Source organism: Nomascus leucogenys, chromosome 16 (genome assembly GCF_006542625.1).
Source record: "Nomascus leucogenys isolate Asia chromosome 16, Asia_NLE_v1, whole genome shotgun sequence".
NCBI classification, from domain to species: Eukaryota; Metazoa; Chordata; class Mammalia; order Primates; family Hylobatidae; genus Nomascus; species Nomascus leucogenys.
The window spans coordinates 53,785,545-53,802,715 of record NC_044396.1 but is presented as its reverse complement, the minus strand read 5'-3'; the positions used below and the strand labels follow the sequence as shown (position 1 = coordinate 53,802,715).

The following is a 17,171-nucleotide window of genomic DNA, read 5'->3' as shown; positions in this document are numbered from 1 at the left end:
CTTCAATATTCAGGATTAAGGCCCAAGCCTCCAGGACCAGGCACGTGAAGAAATGCCAGATGGGTAGCTCAGCAGAACTGTTAAGACAGGAATTCTGAGACCACATTACCTTGGTTTAAATCCCTTGCCCTACAATTTGCTATAGGAGCCTGGACCAGTTCCTCAACGTTCTTGGGCCTCAGTCTCTTATATTTAAAAGGAGGCTGTTAAGAAAATTGTATCCCATTTCAGTGATGACAAAAGGTGCAATGTGTTAAGTGTCAAATGCAGGGCAATGCAACTAATATGCGAAACAGGCTGTTCAGAGAAGCATCTTTGAGGGAGCAACCTCATGATAAAGCTATTCAAAAACCCCGAGATAATGAGGAAGGGTATGAGAAATGCTCTTCAGTGTCAGCATCCTCTTAATTTGTTTCCTAGTAAGTCAAACTATGGAAACAACTAGAGAAAAAACTTAAAACCCAGATCCCAGCTGAAGGTGGTAACTTATTAAAGTTTTTAGGGCAGTGTTCCCTCCGCCTTCCTCTTACTACCTTGTCATAAAAGCAGGTCATGTTACTGTGTCACGTCTTGGAACTGAAGTGACCATGGCCTCAGGGCTAGAAGATTAAAAAACCCATTCACAGCAGTCAGTAACTAGTAGGTTAATAATGGGTAAATAGCCCGAAATATCACCAGACACTCCATCATGCTGTGCGAGGGTTCCTAAGCTAGTGACATTCTTTTTCACCAAGCAAGATTTATTTATATTTTTCCAGTTCTGCTGACTTTTGATAGCACCCTGTTCTGAACCATGACAAACACTGCCATTAAAATAACATCTTGGATGAACCACATTTCTTTTGGGAGTTCAAAAATGCTTTTTCACACTTTCAAATCTATAAACTCAGTAGGAGTGAATAAGTTTATGTGGCTCAAATTCAAATGTTTCATTTGTTTTCAAAGCAAGGCAAGAAAAGAAGGGCAGATATGACTGCCCCATTTGACAGATGAAGAAAGCAAATTTCAGGTGTCCTGGTGCCCAGTCCAATTGCAGCCCGCCCCCTGTAGCTGTGGGTTCCACATCCATAGCTTCAACCAACCACAATAAAAAATTTCAGGAAAAATTTGCATCTGTACTGGACATGTACAGACTTTTTTTCCCTTATCATTAGTCCCAAAACAATATAGTATATCAATTACTTACACAGAATTTGCATAGGAGTAGGTATTATAAATAATCTAGAGATGATTTAACGGAGGATGTGTGTCAGTTATAGATGAATACTATGCCATTTTATAAAAGAAACTCTTCAGTCTGTAAACTTTGGTATCCATGGGAGGTCCTGAGGCCAATCTTCCACAGATACTGAGGGATAAATGTACTGCAAAAGGACTGGAGGGCAAGAAAAGGATGCTTTCTCTGACATCAATTTCCATCTCCCTGGCACAATGTGGTGGTTATTATGTAGAATGATTCTAGGCCCGGCAGCACATTCAGCCATTACCTTGTAGGATCAACTCAGGGAAATCAAGTCCCGGAGGTATAAAGGCGGTGTTAAGTTTCATCAGAAAAACAGTGGGAAGGTATCAGGTCTGAACCACAGATCTCTGGCCATACCTGTAAAAGGCAATGTTGCAGCCTACCTGCCAGGGTCAACTTCACTAGGCATTGTTTGCCTACTGAAGAGGTGCTCAAGAAGAGGAAAGAATGGGGTTGCAGGCACCACGGAGATGTAGTTTGCCCATTTCTCAACTCTGCTTGTGGCCTATGTATGCTGTTACCATGAATGCCCTACCTAAATGAAGTCCCTTGCCCATGTTATCCTCAGAAAAGGAGGTCATCTTATATTCAAATCTGCACAGTCTTTCACATTATGAAGTAGGGTCTGAATCCATTTATTTTCAACGAATTACTCTTTGGGGAAGAACTTAGCCCAAAATGATTTTAATCATTTAATGCTAGTTTAAGACGTTTAATATAAATCATTTGAGAGAATCAGTAAAAAACCAAAAACAAACAAAAAACACACAACATAGATTTAGTAACTATTACTGAATTATGAGCTCAAAGTTGCAAGTCATAACTAGGTCAGTAGGCCCCAGAGGAATCATTTTCAAAGGTAATACAGATATTTCTGTTTCCTGCTAAAATGTTATAGCTTGTGGCAGACCAATGTTCCAGCCAAGAAGACTTGAAAAACCATTGAAGAGATTATACATGGTGGTTCCAAGGGAGATAACGGTATGTGGTGTGCCTTTAAGAAGCATGGGAGAAAATAAATTCTTGGAGAGAGTTGAGGTCTGAGCATCCCAAGCAGCCTGGAAATGGTACAATCTTGAAGAGAAACCACTGACCTCTGAACACATGATCACCCAACCTTACCAAGGATCCTAGTGCCCCAAATGCAGTGTAGAAGCCGCAAAGCTGCTTGACTTGAAGGGACCTTGCTGCAAGCTAGAAAAAGAGGACCTCAGTGGGGCCCACTGGAGACAGAGGATCAGGGCAAGAGGGGTTTCCAAGAAACCAGAGGCCAGAAGTACATGAAGACCAGATCTCCAGAAATAATGGAAATAGAATTTATCATCATGCATGCTATTTGCATATCAACTTGCATATTATTTCAGGGGAGTTTAAAGCCTGCTCCTCTTTCTCCATAAGAGACATCCATAAATTCCACATTAAAGGACCATTCTCTCCAGAAAATTATTTGTTTGGCTTGTTCTTTCTTTTCATCTCTATCTCCCTCTCTTTCATTTCTCAATTAAGTATCATTTTTTTCATGGTCTGAATAGGAATCTTAACAATAACAATAGCTATGATTTTTAAAAAATCAAATTCAGTGTGTCAGGACATTCTATACATTAATGCTTATAATAACGCTAGCAGGTGGCTGTTATTATCCTGCTATTTTTAGACGAGAAAACTGAGACTCTAAAAGATTGTTATTTTAAGTTAAGAACTTCTAAGATCAAAACCAGATTCAAATTGTGGCTGACTGGCATGATATTTTTTAAACCCCCAAGTGATTTGATTGTGCAGCAAGAGAACTGGTGTTGAGAACTGCTGTCCAAAAGACTCTGTTTCTGCCATATCCCCTGCCTACAAGACTGGTAATGCAGAGAAGTCAACACATCTGCATGATTATGGGGTTACCAAGAGAGGGGCTCTTGTGTGTTACATCCTCAGTCTGGTCATTGTGTGAGTGATGATTTTAAGCACTCATTTGCATACTTGAACACTAATGTGAGCATTAATTAACGTGAGTATTAATCAATGTGGTAAGGAGAGGAAAGAACGTGGCCAATGAGCAGTCCTGATGGAAGCTGTACAAATACCAGTGAAGCTGGCACTCCTTATGGCTAGGTGAACACATATGGTGGCCTCAGATCTGCTCCCCTCTGCCAGACACACTCATCTGGGCTTGTCACAATCTAGGTCCTACACTCCAAGGAATGAACCAAGGGTGTGCCTTTGTCAAGGCTGGAAAGCTATCTCAGCGAGGGCCTGTCTCTCGATACCTACTTTGTAGCCACAGCTCGAGAATTAAGAGGGTTAGACAGTAGAGCATCATGGCTAAAAGCCAGTGATGGGAAATGCAGCGAGACTTAGGTTTAAATCCTGCCTCTATCACTTACCAGCTGTGTGTCTTTGAACAAGTCTCCTAATCTCTTGAAGCCTCAGTGTCCTCATTATAAAATGGGAGTCATGGGAAATCTGGGAGAATTCAATGAGTTCATGCATAAAGCACTTAGCACAGTGCCCAGCCAAGGTATCCAGTAATGTTAATTATTACTTTTACACATCACAATAGCCACACACCTACCATATCTTAACACTCTGGCTCCAACGCTGTTCATGTCACTTATTCAAACTCTAGTGAGATGTGTAAGAGCAAAAGATGCAGACCTTGGGCCTCAAGTTTGTACGATAACACAGGGTGAGCCAACACAGAGAAGTCAAACCAATGGAGTTACAAGTAGGTCGATGGCCATCTAACTGCAGTCAGCTTGCAAGGAAGGACAGTTTGAGGTGAGACAGATTTACAACTGAGGCCTGCACATCAAGGAGCATTCAGGACCTCAAGCCCTTCTCACTCAAAATACTAAGTTTTCCCATGAGAACAATAGCATGTTAGTGTTGGATGGAATCTTTGAGATCTTATGCAAGATCCTCAATGTCAAATTAAGGAAACCAAAGCCCAGAGATCAAGGAGCTGGCCCAAGGCTTCACATTGGTAGGCGGCAGCCCAGGAGTGGAACCTGGGCTTCCTGAGCTCAGAGTCAATGTTGTTTCTGTGATGCCACATTGTGCCTCATTAAACGTGGGAATTACTGATTAGAATTGACAGTGCTAGTCATTTATGTTCATTCTGACCACTGGGAATGGATTATCTATGTGCCAAGATAAAAAGAACAGTCTAATTAGGTATTTAGAAAACTTAGAACTCAGAATTTAGAGATTAAGTCCTGGATGAGGTTCTGCTCCTCATCAGCTAGGGAATCATTTGACTCCTTTGAGATTTTCTATCTTTTAGGATAGAAGGTGGCAAACTTTTTCTGTAAAGGGGCAGGCAATAAATATTTAGACTTTGCAGGCCATATGGTCTCTGTTTTAACTACTCAACTCTGCAGCTGTTGCAGCAAAGAAGCCACAGATAATACATAAATGAATTGACACAGCTGTTTCCAGTAGCACTTCACGTAAGGACACTTGGATTTTATTTAATTTTCACATGTCATGCAATATTATTCTTCTTTTAAATTCTTTTCAACCATTAAAAAAATGTAAAAACCATTTGTATTTTGCAGACTATACTAAAATAGGCGGTGGGCCTGATTTGGTCCTCTGGCTACAGTTTGCCAACCTCTGCTCTAGGAATAAACTCAGCAATATCTGCTCCAATTTGCCAACTGTGAAATGTTTTGCAAGTAAATATATTAATTATATAAGAATAGGGAAACCCCGGTTTGACTGTAGTTTGAAGAAAAAAGATCTAAAGATTTTAGTGACATACAGGTAATGCAACCAGCAACATAAAGTAGCTATTGAAAATGCATGTAGTTCTAGATTGCTTTGAGTATAAAATAGCATCCAGGTCCTAAGAAGAAATCTCCCAATATAATCTGCAACTTATGTGGTTCAGAACATATATTTATTCTGACCCAGCCAATTTTAAGGAGACTACTAACAAATTTAGTAGTATACCTTGGAGGGAAATTAAGATGTTGAGAAGTAAAACTATATTTTACCAAGAACAGTTGTAGGGAGGAAGGGGATGTTCGAATGACGAGGGAAGATGAGACTTATCCAGAGAGCAGAACTAAGGCCAATGGGTAGAAGTCAAAAGAAGGTAGACATCAGCTCAACAGACAAAAGAAGTCCCTACGAGCTGGAATCATCCAATAGTGTGATGAGCTATCTCACACACACATGAACTCTCCATCACTGGGAATTTTCATGTAGAAAATGGCTGACTGCTTGTCAAAGAGGTGGTATAGCTGTTACCATCATCTACGAGAGGAGGTCAGCTAAATGACCTTAAGGTTTCTTTTCGGCCCTAAAATTCTGAGTCTACAAACTGAATTAATGGATAGAAAGCACTTTGAAGATCTGGCTGCTCCTAAAAGCCTGCAGGACCACATTCAGGATGTGGAGACATTGGGAGTCTCTGTGACTGTCTCTTACCTACAATTGAAAAGGCTCTCAGTCCAATTGGTATTCAAACCAGCCTCACTACTGGCCTGCCGGGCTAACTTCTCAGGGAGAGGGCTTTGAGAGTTGTGTGTGCATCCCAGGCAGTACTGGAAGTAGGGTAGGCTGTCATCTTTGACTCTTGCCTCAAGCTCATCTTGATCTTGTGTTGGGGCCAAACAATAGGTAAGAAGGACTACTGAGAAGATTTCACCAACTGGATTATTGATGAAAGGATGGAATGGAAGGGATGGATCCCTTAGAAAAACAGCTAGTTATTCAAAGGGGTGGGTCTTAGGGAGGCAGCGGGTGGGGAAAGAATCCTGGAAGTAGAAAGCTATTCATTCCTCCGGCCCCCAGCCTCCCTCCCAGATGATCCCCAGAATCAAGCATCTCTCAGCTCTGAGTCCTGAGGTGAGAGGAGGGTTTCACTTCCTGCCTAGGGTTACCAGTGCTGGAAGAGCCATTACCACTGACATGAGCTGACTTGGAGTGTTGAAATGAAAGAACCGAGTGTCTTACCCTTCTCGTTCATCATCCGTGTTGTAATACACCTGTGGAATAAAACAATAGGCTTACTGTAGGTCAGAGACAAGAAATGGAAAAAATATTACGTGATGTACAGACTTTCCTAAGGCATAAACTGTCCCTTAAAAAGGCAAAAGACTAATCTGTTTAATGATGGTGTGTGTGTGTGTGTGTATTTCTAAGGAAATGCATATTTAACCTCCTTATAATCTCCATGGGGTTAATTCCTAGATTTTAATAAAATAAAATTGGAAATCTGATTATTTCTAGCTAAAGTCAGTCTGATTAGATCAACTATGGCATTAAGCCAAATCTTCCTTTTGACATTAAGGAGACATTTTGGCAGGATCTAAAATCCATTGTTTACAAAGGCTCTGGCTTTGCAGGGTGGGTCGTTTCCTGCCCCTTGTGTAGCACAGTGTCTGGAGTCAGCTTGCCTGTGGACCAAATGGGGGGTGGAGAGTGGGGCAAGAGGGCAGTGTGACAGTAACTAGGCCTGTCTACTTACTCCCCACAGGGGCCCAGGGTATCCTGGCATCCCACAACCACAGAAATGTAGGAGTCAACAGTCTTCAGGCCAGGAAAGGTCATTTAGCTCTGGAAGGTGTTCCTGGCTAGAAGGAAGATCTCCAAAGACAGACTTTAGGTAGTTGGCATGGCAGAAGGCAGAATCAGATTAAAGAAATTATGAAGCATCCTTATTATTTTATAGAAGCATGGGAGAAATCCAGAGGGCATCTGCTGTGCAATATGTCCTCTTGACCCAATTATCTGTAAACATTAATTGTGGGTCTTTTGTCATCTTTATCTGTGTGTGTCAGGACTGTTGTGTTTGAGTGAAGAATAATACCTGAGTTAGTATCAGACATTTACATATTAACTCAAAAGTAGCCTCTGATTCTAGTATATTAGTCACTGTCCCTGCCCCTGCCTGGGTGAGAAACAGCTGTGTCTAGATAGACAATTTCCCTGCAAACCTTCTCAAAGGCTCTTGGCAGTTCCTGGGATGCTGCCAAGCCTAGACCTAGTTACAAAACAACACTGGTTACCTGGAACTCTCTGGGAATGAGTCATTCTAGTCATTAGCTCAGATTTCTACAGGAATTTTTCCTCTTAATTTTTTAATGGCTGTTGTTGTATTGTTTACTTAGTTTCTTCTTAAACAGAAAACAGTGGAGGTAAGCTTTTTCTCCCCACTGCAAGTCTCAGTGCGGCATTCAGAGCAACTGTCATTGGGATGTACTAGGAATAGCACTGCCTAATTTAATGAATATAGAGTAACCCACCTAAGTGAAGGAGGCTGGGGCATTCCACTGGCCATGCAACTGGATTATTTTGATAAAGTTCCCCATGTTGGCTTGTGTTTTGCTGCTTTCTTTAAACATGGCATAGTGTATCTATCTGGCCTGACTACTGGCCTGTGCAAAGTTGGTTGGTGACTCAAAGATGGAAGCAGCCTTCTGTTAGGTGTTTTCCCACCCTCCTGAATGGCCTCTACATCACTGTCCTATCACTGTCCCTTCTTCGTCATTTCTCCTCCTTGCCCATAAAGACCCACTATTTCTTCCATGTCAGCTGTTGGGCCCATTGCACTAACTTAATTTTTAGAGCATGTTTTTCAAACTTTAGAGTGCATAGAAATATCTGGAGACTTTATCATAAATAAAAATTCCTGGAACTCGCTTGGGGAATTTTAACTCAAAAGATGAAGGATGGAACTCAGGAATCCGAATCCTTGTCAAGGACTCCTATGATGTGGGAAAAGTTTTTTTTACAAACAACAGTGCAAGAGATGGTTTTTGAGTGTGTGAGAGAGGAGAGGAGTCCTCCTTGGGTTCAAGTGCTTTGGGGAAGGCTGATACCTGCAAAGTAGACGTTATCTAAAAAGATGATGCTGCTGCATCCCACCATTTTTCCCAATCTCGCCTAATCTCATGACCTTTAAAGGCATCTAGACATAAACAGCCTGAATATCAGGGCTTCAGTATCAGGCGAGTGAGACTGAAGGGCTCCATAGCGCCTGCACATTAGATTTATTCCTTCATACTAGTTTTGACAAGTGTCTGAAGAATATTTCAATCCACAAGTGAATCAATGAGATAATCAGAGGGGTGGGGGGCAGGTGGCCTGACAGTGAAATACCCACTCCCCAAGTCGTGTCCTTGAGTGAACAAGGACTGCTGCCCCATAGTTTCAGCATAGCTTGAGGGTGCCTCACTGGCCATGAGAACCACAGGGCTGCTGGCCCTGCAGTTGTGCACAACTGCAATGCAGCTAATGTTAGCAAGTCTCAGGACTGCAGTGGTTTCTGAGATGCATGCCAATCCTTGCGTCTCTCTTGCTCCCCTTTCTCTTTCTACCCACTTAAGGGAAACCAGCCACATCCATTGACCTGCCACTGCTGGCTCTTGTTTTGCAGGTCAAAGTTAGCCAATCTCTGCTCCATCCCCAACTCGAAGGCCATGGCACTGCCTCTTCCCTCCTGTCTTTGGAAGGATCTCCCAGGCATCTAGCTCTTTTGAGAAAAGGCAGTCTGAAAGTCCCTAGCCACTATCCAAGCTCTTTTCCTTCAGCTAAGCTAGCTGATCAACCACAGGATAGTCACAGGTTGTTCTAGGGACAGCTGAGTATGTTCCTTTGTTGCCAGAAGCTCAGGGCAGGCTTCTTCATTGACCCCCTCATCTCCAAATCCAAGGCCATGGGAGAAGCCTGAGAGCTCTGAGGAAGGCCTCCAGATGTACAGGGAGATACACAGGCAGGATATACAGGGGGTGCTGATTGGGCTGCCTGGCAAATGCTGAAACCAACAGACTGAAAAGTCTGCACTTTTCCTTCTGATTCCACCTCAGGCTGACAGCTGGGCTCATGACACCCGGGGGCAGGAGAGGTCAGTGGACTGACAGGAGCAGCCGGATAAGGCCACTTTTCCTCTTCAGATTAATTTACACTTTGTATATTTTGGAGAAATCTTGCCAAGAGAACAGGTCAGGTTGCCAGCTTTGACATGGAACTGAGGCCAGAGTCATGACAGTAAACTAAACAATAAGAACAATTTAACTCAACTATCCCTTCTTCTGGAACATGTGGAAACCTAGCGCCATACAATCCCATGGGGCACAGACAGTGCAGACACAAATCATCACCATGGTCTTGGGAATTAAAAAAAAAATAGGTACTGGCATGCTTATCTTGATAAATTATACAATTCTTCCTCCCTAATTTGTGTCCTTGTTCTTATCCAACAAGTAAGACTGGATGAAAATTTTAAATCGGTTTTTAGTGTTAATGTGTTTTAAGAAACAGCTATAGGCATTTTATTACCATGTTGGGTCATGAATAACAACAAAAAAGCCATGATTGTAGAGTTTCTCTGTCTCATGAATCTAATAAAAGAACACAGAATACTGGGGGACAAAATACATCCAAAAGAGAAAGTAAAGCCAGTAGTGATTTCCCTTTCTACACCAAGGTCAATTCCAATGAGTGTTTGCATGCTTAGAATGGAAGAAAAACTTAAATGTGTCAGTATGTCAGTATTTCTCAAAACAGATGTTTCCTCAAAGGACCTTGGGTTTAAAAGAAAACTAATTGCTAGAAAAATTCATTAAAACCCAATTGATTTGGTGAAAAACAATTCTGGTTAATGCTAAGGAAATAATTATTTTTTTCTTTTTTCACACAATTTTTTGTTTATCACATAACAGAAATAATACTAAAAAGAAAAAGAAAAAATCAGCCATATCTCACAACCCTGTAAAAAGTGTTGCAATTTTTCTTGCTCCCTTCAAATTCAGTTATATATTTGGGATCATAACATGAACACAAATTACTATTCTACATTGTTTTCCACTGAACACTATCATAACTAGGTCCCATGTTGCTATGTAGTTTCCATAATTAAAATTTTAGTGACTGCATAATATTCCATCAACTTGAGCTACCATAATGAATTAATTATTGGACATTTATGTTAGTTTGAGATCTTTCGTTTCACTTGTAGATATAACTAGAAGACAGGAATTTTTTTAAGGGGGCTTGTCTGCAACCTCATTTTTCTTTTGATGTGAAATGATTTACCTATTAAATGGTAACTTTTTATTTACTAAGCGAAAATTTGTTGAATGAGTTTTATTTAAGCTGAGACTTTCCCCTTGTGCAACTTTATGCAGTTATAGGTGCAGTTCAACTTCCCACCATTAGATGGAGCTCTATTGTGTCAGGATAATCCCGGCCATGACAAAGTTGACAAAACAAAACTTCTTACAGGTTATCAGCCTTCTCACTTTCTTCCTCTTCCACGCTTTGTCAAAGCTTCACTAATATCAGCTTACTCTCCTCTTCGACTTAGTTTCCTCTCCTGAGACATTCGTTTCTATAAAAATGCTTTTTACTATAGGGAATGACATTGACTTTTTCTCTAGTGAATGGAAGGTAAGTTATTTTGAAGGTCAACACTGTCTGAAATGCTTCTATCTTAAAGCCCTACTTGCCCTGTGGATGGATGGGAGGTGGGCGTTAGCTGGTAGGTCATACCTGTCCGGTCCTCTGCAGGTTTGCAAAGTGAACATCAGGTATGAAGAGAACTGGCTGTGAGTGAAGATCAGGCATGGTTTTGAAGTAGGTGATGTCACTCTTCTTCTGTAAAGGTATGGCAGCCAACTTCCCATCAGAGGCTGGATGGGATCACAAAACTCATAAGTGAGAGAGTCATATATGACTAAGAACTCTCAATTGTAAGTCCTAGTCTTAAAGTCCACAATTTTCTCATATGAAGCTTTCTGAATACAATAGATGTGAACACACTTTAACATCTCCCACCACCTCATCCCAGCAAAACCAACAGGAGCGTAGACTTCAAGTGAGCACTGCTGAGGTGAAGCTTGAGGCCCCTCACACCCTCCTGTCCCTTCACGCACCGAAGATTCCTTGTCTGCAGAAGGAGGATGCTGGTCTCCACATTTTACAAAGTCCTTCCTAGCTCAAACACAATGTGCTCATGTGATTCTATTTGCTTTTCACAGGGATAATCAATCACCCTGTCTCCACTGCCAGGGGAAAGCAAACCATGCCTTGCATGTATGTAGTTTTACCTGCAACCCACTTCTTCCACCTGTTCTCCCAGTGGACACAGCCCACCTGGAGTCTTTAGAAAGGAACATTAGTCTCAGTGAAACTCACAGCTGTTGCATTGAGTTTGGGAGGCCTGGCCTTTCCCCTTCTTCCTGTTCTGCTTCCGCTCTTCATCTCGGATTTTTCTTTCTGCTCCCTGATAGGAAAAAAACAAATACAGACAATGCCAGGCATATTAGCAGAGCATGCAAAAGTCATGTCAAACATAAGTCATGAGGATATGAAACAATACAGGGGAGGGGGAAACCAAGCAGCCCCATTTCTATTCCTCTGGCAAGGTTGGGCTTTGGCTCTGAAAGCCAAGACCACTCATAAGTCTATACCACATTTGTGACCTGTGAGGGATCCCGCCTCTCCCAGATTTTCTCTCCTTTTTTGGTATCTTTCCTATTTAAAGAAATTCAGTTTTGAATCCATATGGAAAGAATCAACCCAGTTCCCTAAACCAGTGAAATCCATTAAGTGACTTTAGTGATTATAATAAAATGTCAGAAGATGAATCATTGACCCATTAAATGTATTCCTAGGCATGGAGAGGGCTTTAAAGTGTGAATTCCCTATAAAATGTTTCCTTTGCTTTCCTTTTAAACTTTAAAAAATTATTACAGTGGTGGAAATAAAAGAAGCCATAAGGAAACCACACAAGATGTAGGACCACTTTGCACATGTAAGTATGGTTTTTGTTTTTGTTTTAATATTTCCATATGTTCTTAGAGATGGTGCTCATTCAACCAAATAGAAAAATGTTTAGTCTATTAAACTCCTTTTTGCTCCTCTGTTTTTGCAATTTGGCTTTTTCATGGGCTTCTCTTGCCAAATTGCCAAATCACATCCTACTTAACCAATTGACCACCACCTTATATCTCTTTACTTCCTGGCCTATAATGATGCCCTATCTTTTCTCTGTGGTTATTTCTGTATATGAACTTTGCTAACTCATTTTCTTCTCCTTATCCCCCAAATATAGACATTCCAACATGGGTTCCTTTTCCTTGTTCTATCTCTACTCTTGCTGTGGAAGAATTAATCTGTATCTTTGTTTTCACACGGCACTAGGCAGGTGACACTCTGATCAACATCTCCAACCTAAACTCCTTCCCTAAGTTTCAGATTCACATTTACAGTTCTTGCCCATTGTGGTGGCATATTTAGGGAGCAGTAATGCACAGAATGGCCAGCAACCTTTCACCCTTCCGAAATTGTCCCCAAATCATCACATACAAAACAGATAGATTTAACAATATAAAAATGTAATCCTTCTGTATGCAAACAAATCAATTAAAAGACAAAGGACAAGTTGGCGAAAACACTTGCAATAAAATATCACATAAAATGTCAAATCCTTAATATATAAATAATGGTTCAAATTTTAAAAACAGCTAACATACTAATAGAAAAATGGACAAGAGTCATGAAATGGGCAATTCACAGAAAAAGACACACAAATGGTTTGAATTATTATAAAACAATGAGATATATTTTTTGCTTATCAAATTGGCTTTTGTAGAAAAGCAGATTCCCAATTCTGGCCAGCATGAAGCCATGACACAGTGAGAATTTCTGGTCAATGAAGGCTTCACAAAAGAGATGGCTTATGGCTTTTAAACTAATTTTTGGAGAATGAGTAATAATAGCTAACTCTGCGCCAGGGAATTTCTAAGAGCTTTACATAATAGAATTGAAATACCTGAATATTTTAACCAGATCATCTAAATATGCATTTTTATATTTTAAAAACTACCAAATGGAATAATTATCTTACTTATTACCAAAGGGGGGGATTTTATAGTGCTTCATATGAAGTTTTGAATTGTCATTGATACTTGCAGATCATGGAAATTCACAGCAAAAGAGGCATAAAATATAAAACTATCTGCTTGGGAAGTCTCTTCATGATATATAAAGGTTTTGTACAGTTTTGTGCTAGAAAACATATTTTCAAAAAATGAAGTGTTAAATGCGCAGATATAATCTTCAATTGGATGTGAAACATAAGCAAGGGGTTCTTCAAAATACTAAAGTCTGTAACAGGAACTATTTTTTTCTTGGGTCGATGTAAGGCATTTTTCTATGTGCTTGGGACTCTGTACAATATAACATTTAATATAAATAAAATTTAGATATTTGTTAACCTGTATAAATTATAACTGCCCCCAGAAACACCCCAAGTTGGGTCAAGGAATTTGATTTCTGAGTTAATGTTTTATTTTGTACTATTTATGAGGAAAGGGACCAGAATTAATCTGTTTCAAGATTTATATACAAGCATACCTCAGAGGTACTGTGGGTTCAGTTCCAGATCCCCATAAAAAAAGCAAATATTGAAATAAAAAGAGCCATACTTTTTTTTGTTCTCCAGTGCATAGAGAGGTTATGTTTGCACTATATCAAGTGTGCAATAGCATTATGTCTAAAAAAGTACATACCTTAACTTAAAAATACTTCATTGCTAAAAAAAAATACACACTGAGGCTTTAGCAAGTTGTAATCTTTTTGCTAATAGATGGTCTTACCTTGATGTTAATAGCTGCTGACTGATCAGGGTGGGGGTTGCTGAAGGTTGGGGTGGCTGTAACAATTTCTTACAATAAGGCAAAAATGAAGTTTGATGCATCAATTAACTCTTCCTTTCAGGAAAGATTTCTCTGTACCACGTGATGCTGTTTGATAGCACTTCACCCACAGTAGGACTTCTTTCAAAATTGGAATCAATGCTCCCAAGCACTGCTGCTGCTTTATCAACTAAGTTTATGTAATATTCTAAATTCTTTGTTGTCGTTCCAACAATGTTCACAGCCTCTCCACCAGTAGTAGATTCTATCTCACTTTCTTTGCTCATCCATAACATGCAACTCCTCATATGTTCAAGTTTTCTTATGAGATTGCAGCAATTCAATCACATCTTTAGGCTCCACTTCTAGTTCTAGTCTTGCTGTTTCCATCACATCTGCAGTTACTGCCTCTGCTGAAGTATTGAACACCTCAAAGTCATCCATGAGGGCTGGAATCAACTTTTTCCAAACTCCTGTTAATGTTAATATTTTGACCTCCTCCCATGAATCATGAATGTTTTTAATGGCATCTAAAATGGTGAATTCTTGCCAAAAGGCCTTCAACTGACTTTGCCCAGAACCATCAGTGGAATCACTATCTACACCAGCAACAGCCTTACAAAACATATTTCTTAAATAAAAAGACTGGAAAATCAAAATTATTCCTCGATCCATGGGCTGCAGAATGGATGTTGTTGTGTTAGCAGGCATGAAAACAATATTAATATTTTTGTACATCTCCATCAGAGCTCTTGGGTGACTGGGAACATTGTCAATTAAAAGGGATCTTTTTTTCCTGAGCAGTGGGTCTCAACAGTGGGCTTAAAATGAAGCCCACCAAAAACACATAAGCTGTCATCCAGGCTTTGTTGTTTTGTTTACAGAGCACAAGCAGACTAGATACAGCAAGATTCTTAAGGACCCTAGGATTTTTGGAATGGTAAATGAGCACTGACTTCAACTTAAAGACAGCAGCTGCATTAGCCCCTAACGAGAAAGTCAGCCTCTCCTTTGAGGCTTCAAAGCCAGGCGTTGACTTCTCTCTAGTTACGAAAGTCCTAGGTGACATCTCCCAATAGAAGGCTGTTGGTTCTACAATGAAAATCTGTTGTTTAGTATAGCCACCTTCATCAATGATCTTAGTTACATCTTCTGCATAACTTGCTGCAGCTTCTACATCAGCACTTGCTGTTTAATCTTGCACATTTATGTTATGGAGATGGTTTCTTTGCTTGAATGTTATCAAGTGATCTCTTCTAGCTTCAAACTTTTCTTCTGCAGCTTCCTCATCTCTCTCAGCCTTCACAGAGTTGAAAAGAGTTAGGGCCCTTGCTCTGGATTAGGCTTTGGCCTAAGGGAATGCTGTGGCTGGTTTAATTTTCTATCCAGGCCACTAAAACTTTCTCCACAACAGCAGTAGGGCAGTTTCACTTTCTTATCACTTGTGTGTTCACTGGAGTAGCACTTTTAATTTCCTTCAGGGACTTTTCCTTTGCATTCGCACCTTGGCTAACCGATACAAGAGGCCCAGCTCTTGGCCTGTGTCAGCTTTTCATATGCCTTCCTCCCTAAGCTTAATTATTTCTAGCTTCTGATTAAAGTGAGAGAGATGCAATTGTTCCTTTCACTTGAACACTCAGGGGCCATTGTAGGTTTATTCACTGGCTTGGTTTCATATGGTTGTGTCTCAGGCAATAGGAAGACCAAAGGAAGAGAGGGAGAGAGACTAGGGAACGGCTGGTTGGTGGAGCAATCAGAACATACACAACACTGATCAATTAAGTTCACCATCTTATATGGGTGCAGTTGGAGGTGCCCCAAAACAATTACAATAGTAACAACAATGATCATTGATCACAAATTAACATGACAGATATAATAATAATGAAAATGTTTGAAATGTTGAGAGAATCACCAAAATGTGACACAGAGACACGAACACATGCTGTTGGCAAAATGGAGCTGACAGACTTGATCGATACAGGGTTGTCACAAACCTTCGATTTTTAAAAACTTGTTTTCTGTGAAACATAATAAAGCAAAGCACAATAAAACGAGGTAAGTCTGCATGTTCAATGTAGAATTTTAGCAAAATCACTTGCTTATTTTTCAGGCATTCTTTTATATGCCAAACCCAAAGAATTAACATAAAACATAGGGTATCTATACAGCAGATGGTGGCCCTTCTACAAAAGAAATTTCCTGCCCAGAATGCCCAGCTATCAACATGACAAAACAATTTTGATAGTATCTACTCAAGAGAATCACAATTCTTATTTCTAGAATAAAGCTTTTGACTTCACAGTGACCCCAGGAAGCTTCAATACATTCCATTAAAATAAAGAAGACATTCCTTGAGCAAGACCTTCCAAGTATTCCACCTCTTCCTATGATTCTTTGTGACCTGAGACTTTTAGAAAATATTCTTTCTACTGTTATTAAAGTGCAAAAGTCTAGTTCTTCCAGAGAAGAATAATTTGCTACAAATACAAAATTTGTCATTTGAAAATAATTCCCTCCATCTAAATGTTCACTATAGAGTGTTAAATTTGGAAAATATATCTGAAAATTTCCTGCCAATATTGTGATCATTTTTGCCACCACTCGAGAGGTGATGGCTCTCTTTGTTTTTTATTTAACACTTAAGTTGCTCCTCTACATGTATTTTAAGAATGTGGCTTTATTTCTCGGTTTTTCCACAATATGTAGCTATTGTTTGCAGTAATACAAAACCTTCACGGAAGATTGTGAAAGAATTTAATGTTAGCATAAAGATATGCACATAGGTATCTATATATTAGGCTATATAAACAGATCCTGAATTTTTAAAATGTATTAACACATGCATTTCAATAGAAGTATCTTAATACCAAGAATGGTTAGGGAGGCCCTTTATTTTCATCTGCAGTCTCACAGGTGTGAGATTAATTAGAATTGATTAATTAATTGATTAATTAGAAATCAAGCTGGAGAACTGTAAATAGTACAGAATTCCGTTTCTTGAAAACTATAGATTGTGATGAGAAAATGTATGGTTTTAAAATGGAATAGCTCTCAACTCTTTTGCCTGAAAAGATAAGTCAAAGTGGGCATTTGTATTTACACACCCATTTGAAAAGTATAAAAATTAAACTTTCATTTCTCTTTTTAATCTCCCAGAAATTAGTTTTACCTGGATTTTGAAATTAGAGCTGCAAAAATGATGACAAATTACAGCAAAAGATTTTGGGTCTAGTTTGTTAAAGAAATTGACAGTAATTACAATGAATACACCCTGCAAGACCCGT

The 17,171-nt window shown here is 39.8% G+C and overlaps 1 protein-coding gene across 2 annotated transcripts in view; it reads right to left on the bottom strand.

The window, feature by feature from the left end:
* GRHL2 (grainyhead like transcription factor 2) overlaps positions 1-17,171 on the bottom strand; it is a 177,481-nt gene that overhangs the window by 27,212 nt on the left and 133,098 nt on the right. For both annotated transcript variants that reach the window (XM_003256071.3, XM_030794974.1), the window contains exons 10-12: positions 11,381-11,468; positions 10,736-10,875; positions 6,197-6,228 (exon numbers count right to left, since the gene is read on the bottom strand). In XM_003256071.3, coding sequence (XP_003256119.2) covers positions 6,197-6,228; positions 10,736-10,875; positions 11,381-11,468 — 260 coding nt within the window. The remainder of the gene's footprint in view (positions 1-6,196; positions 6,229-10,735; positions 10,876-11,380; positions 11,469-17,171) is intronic.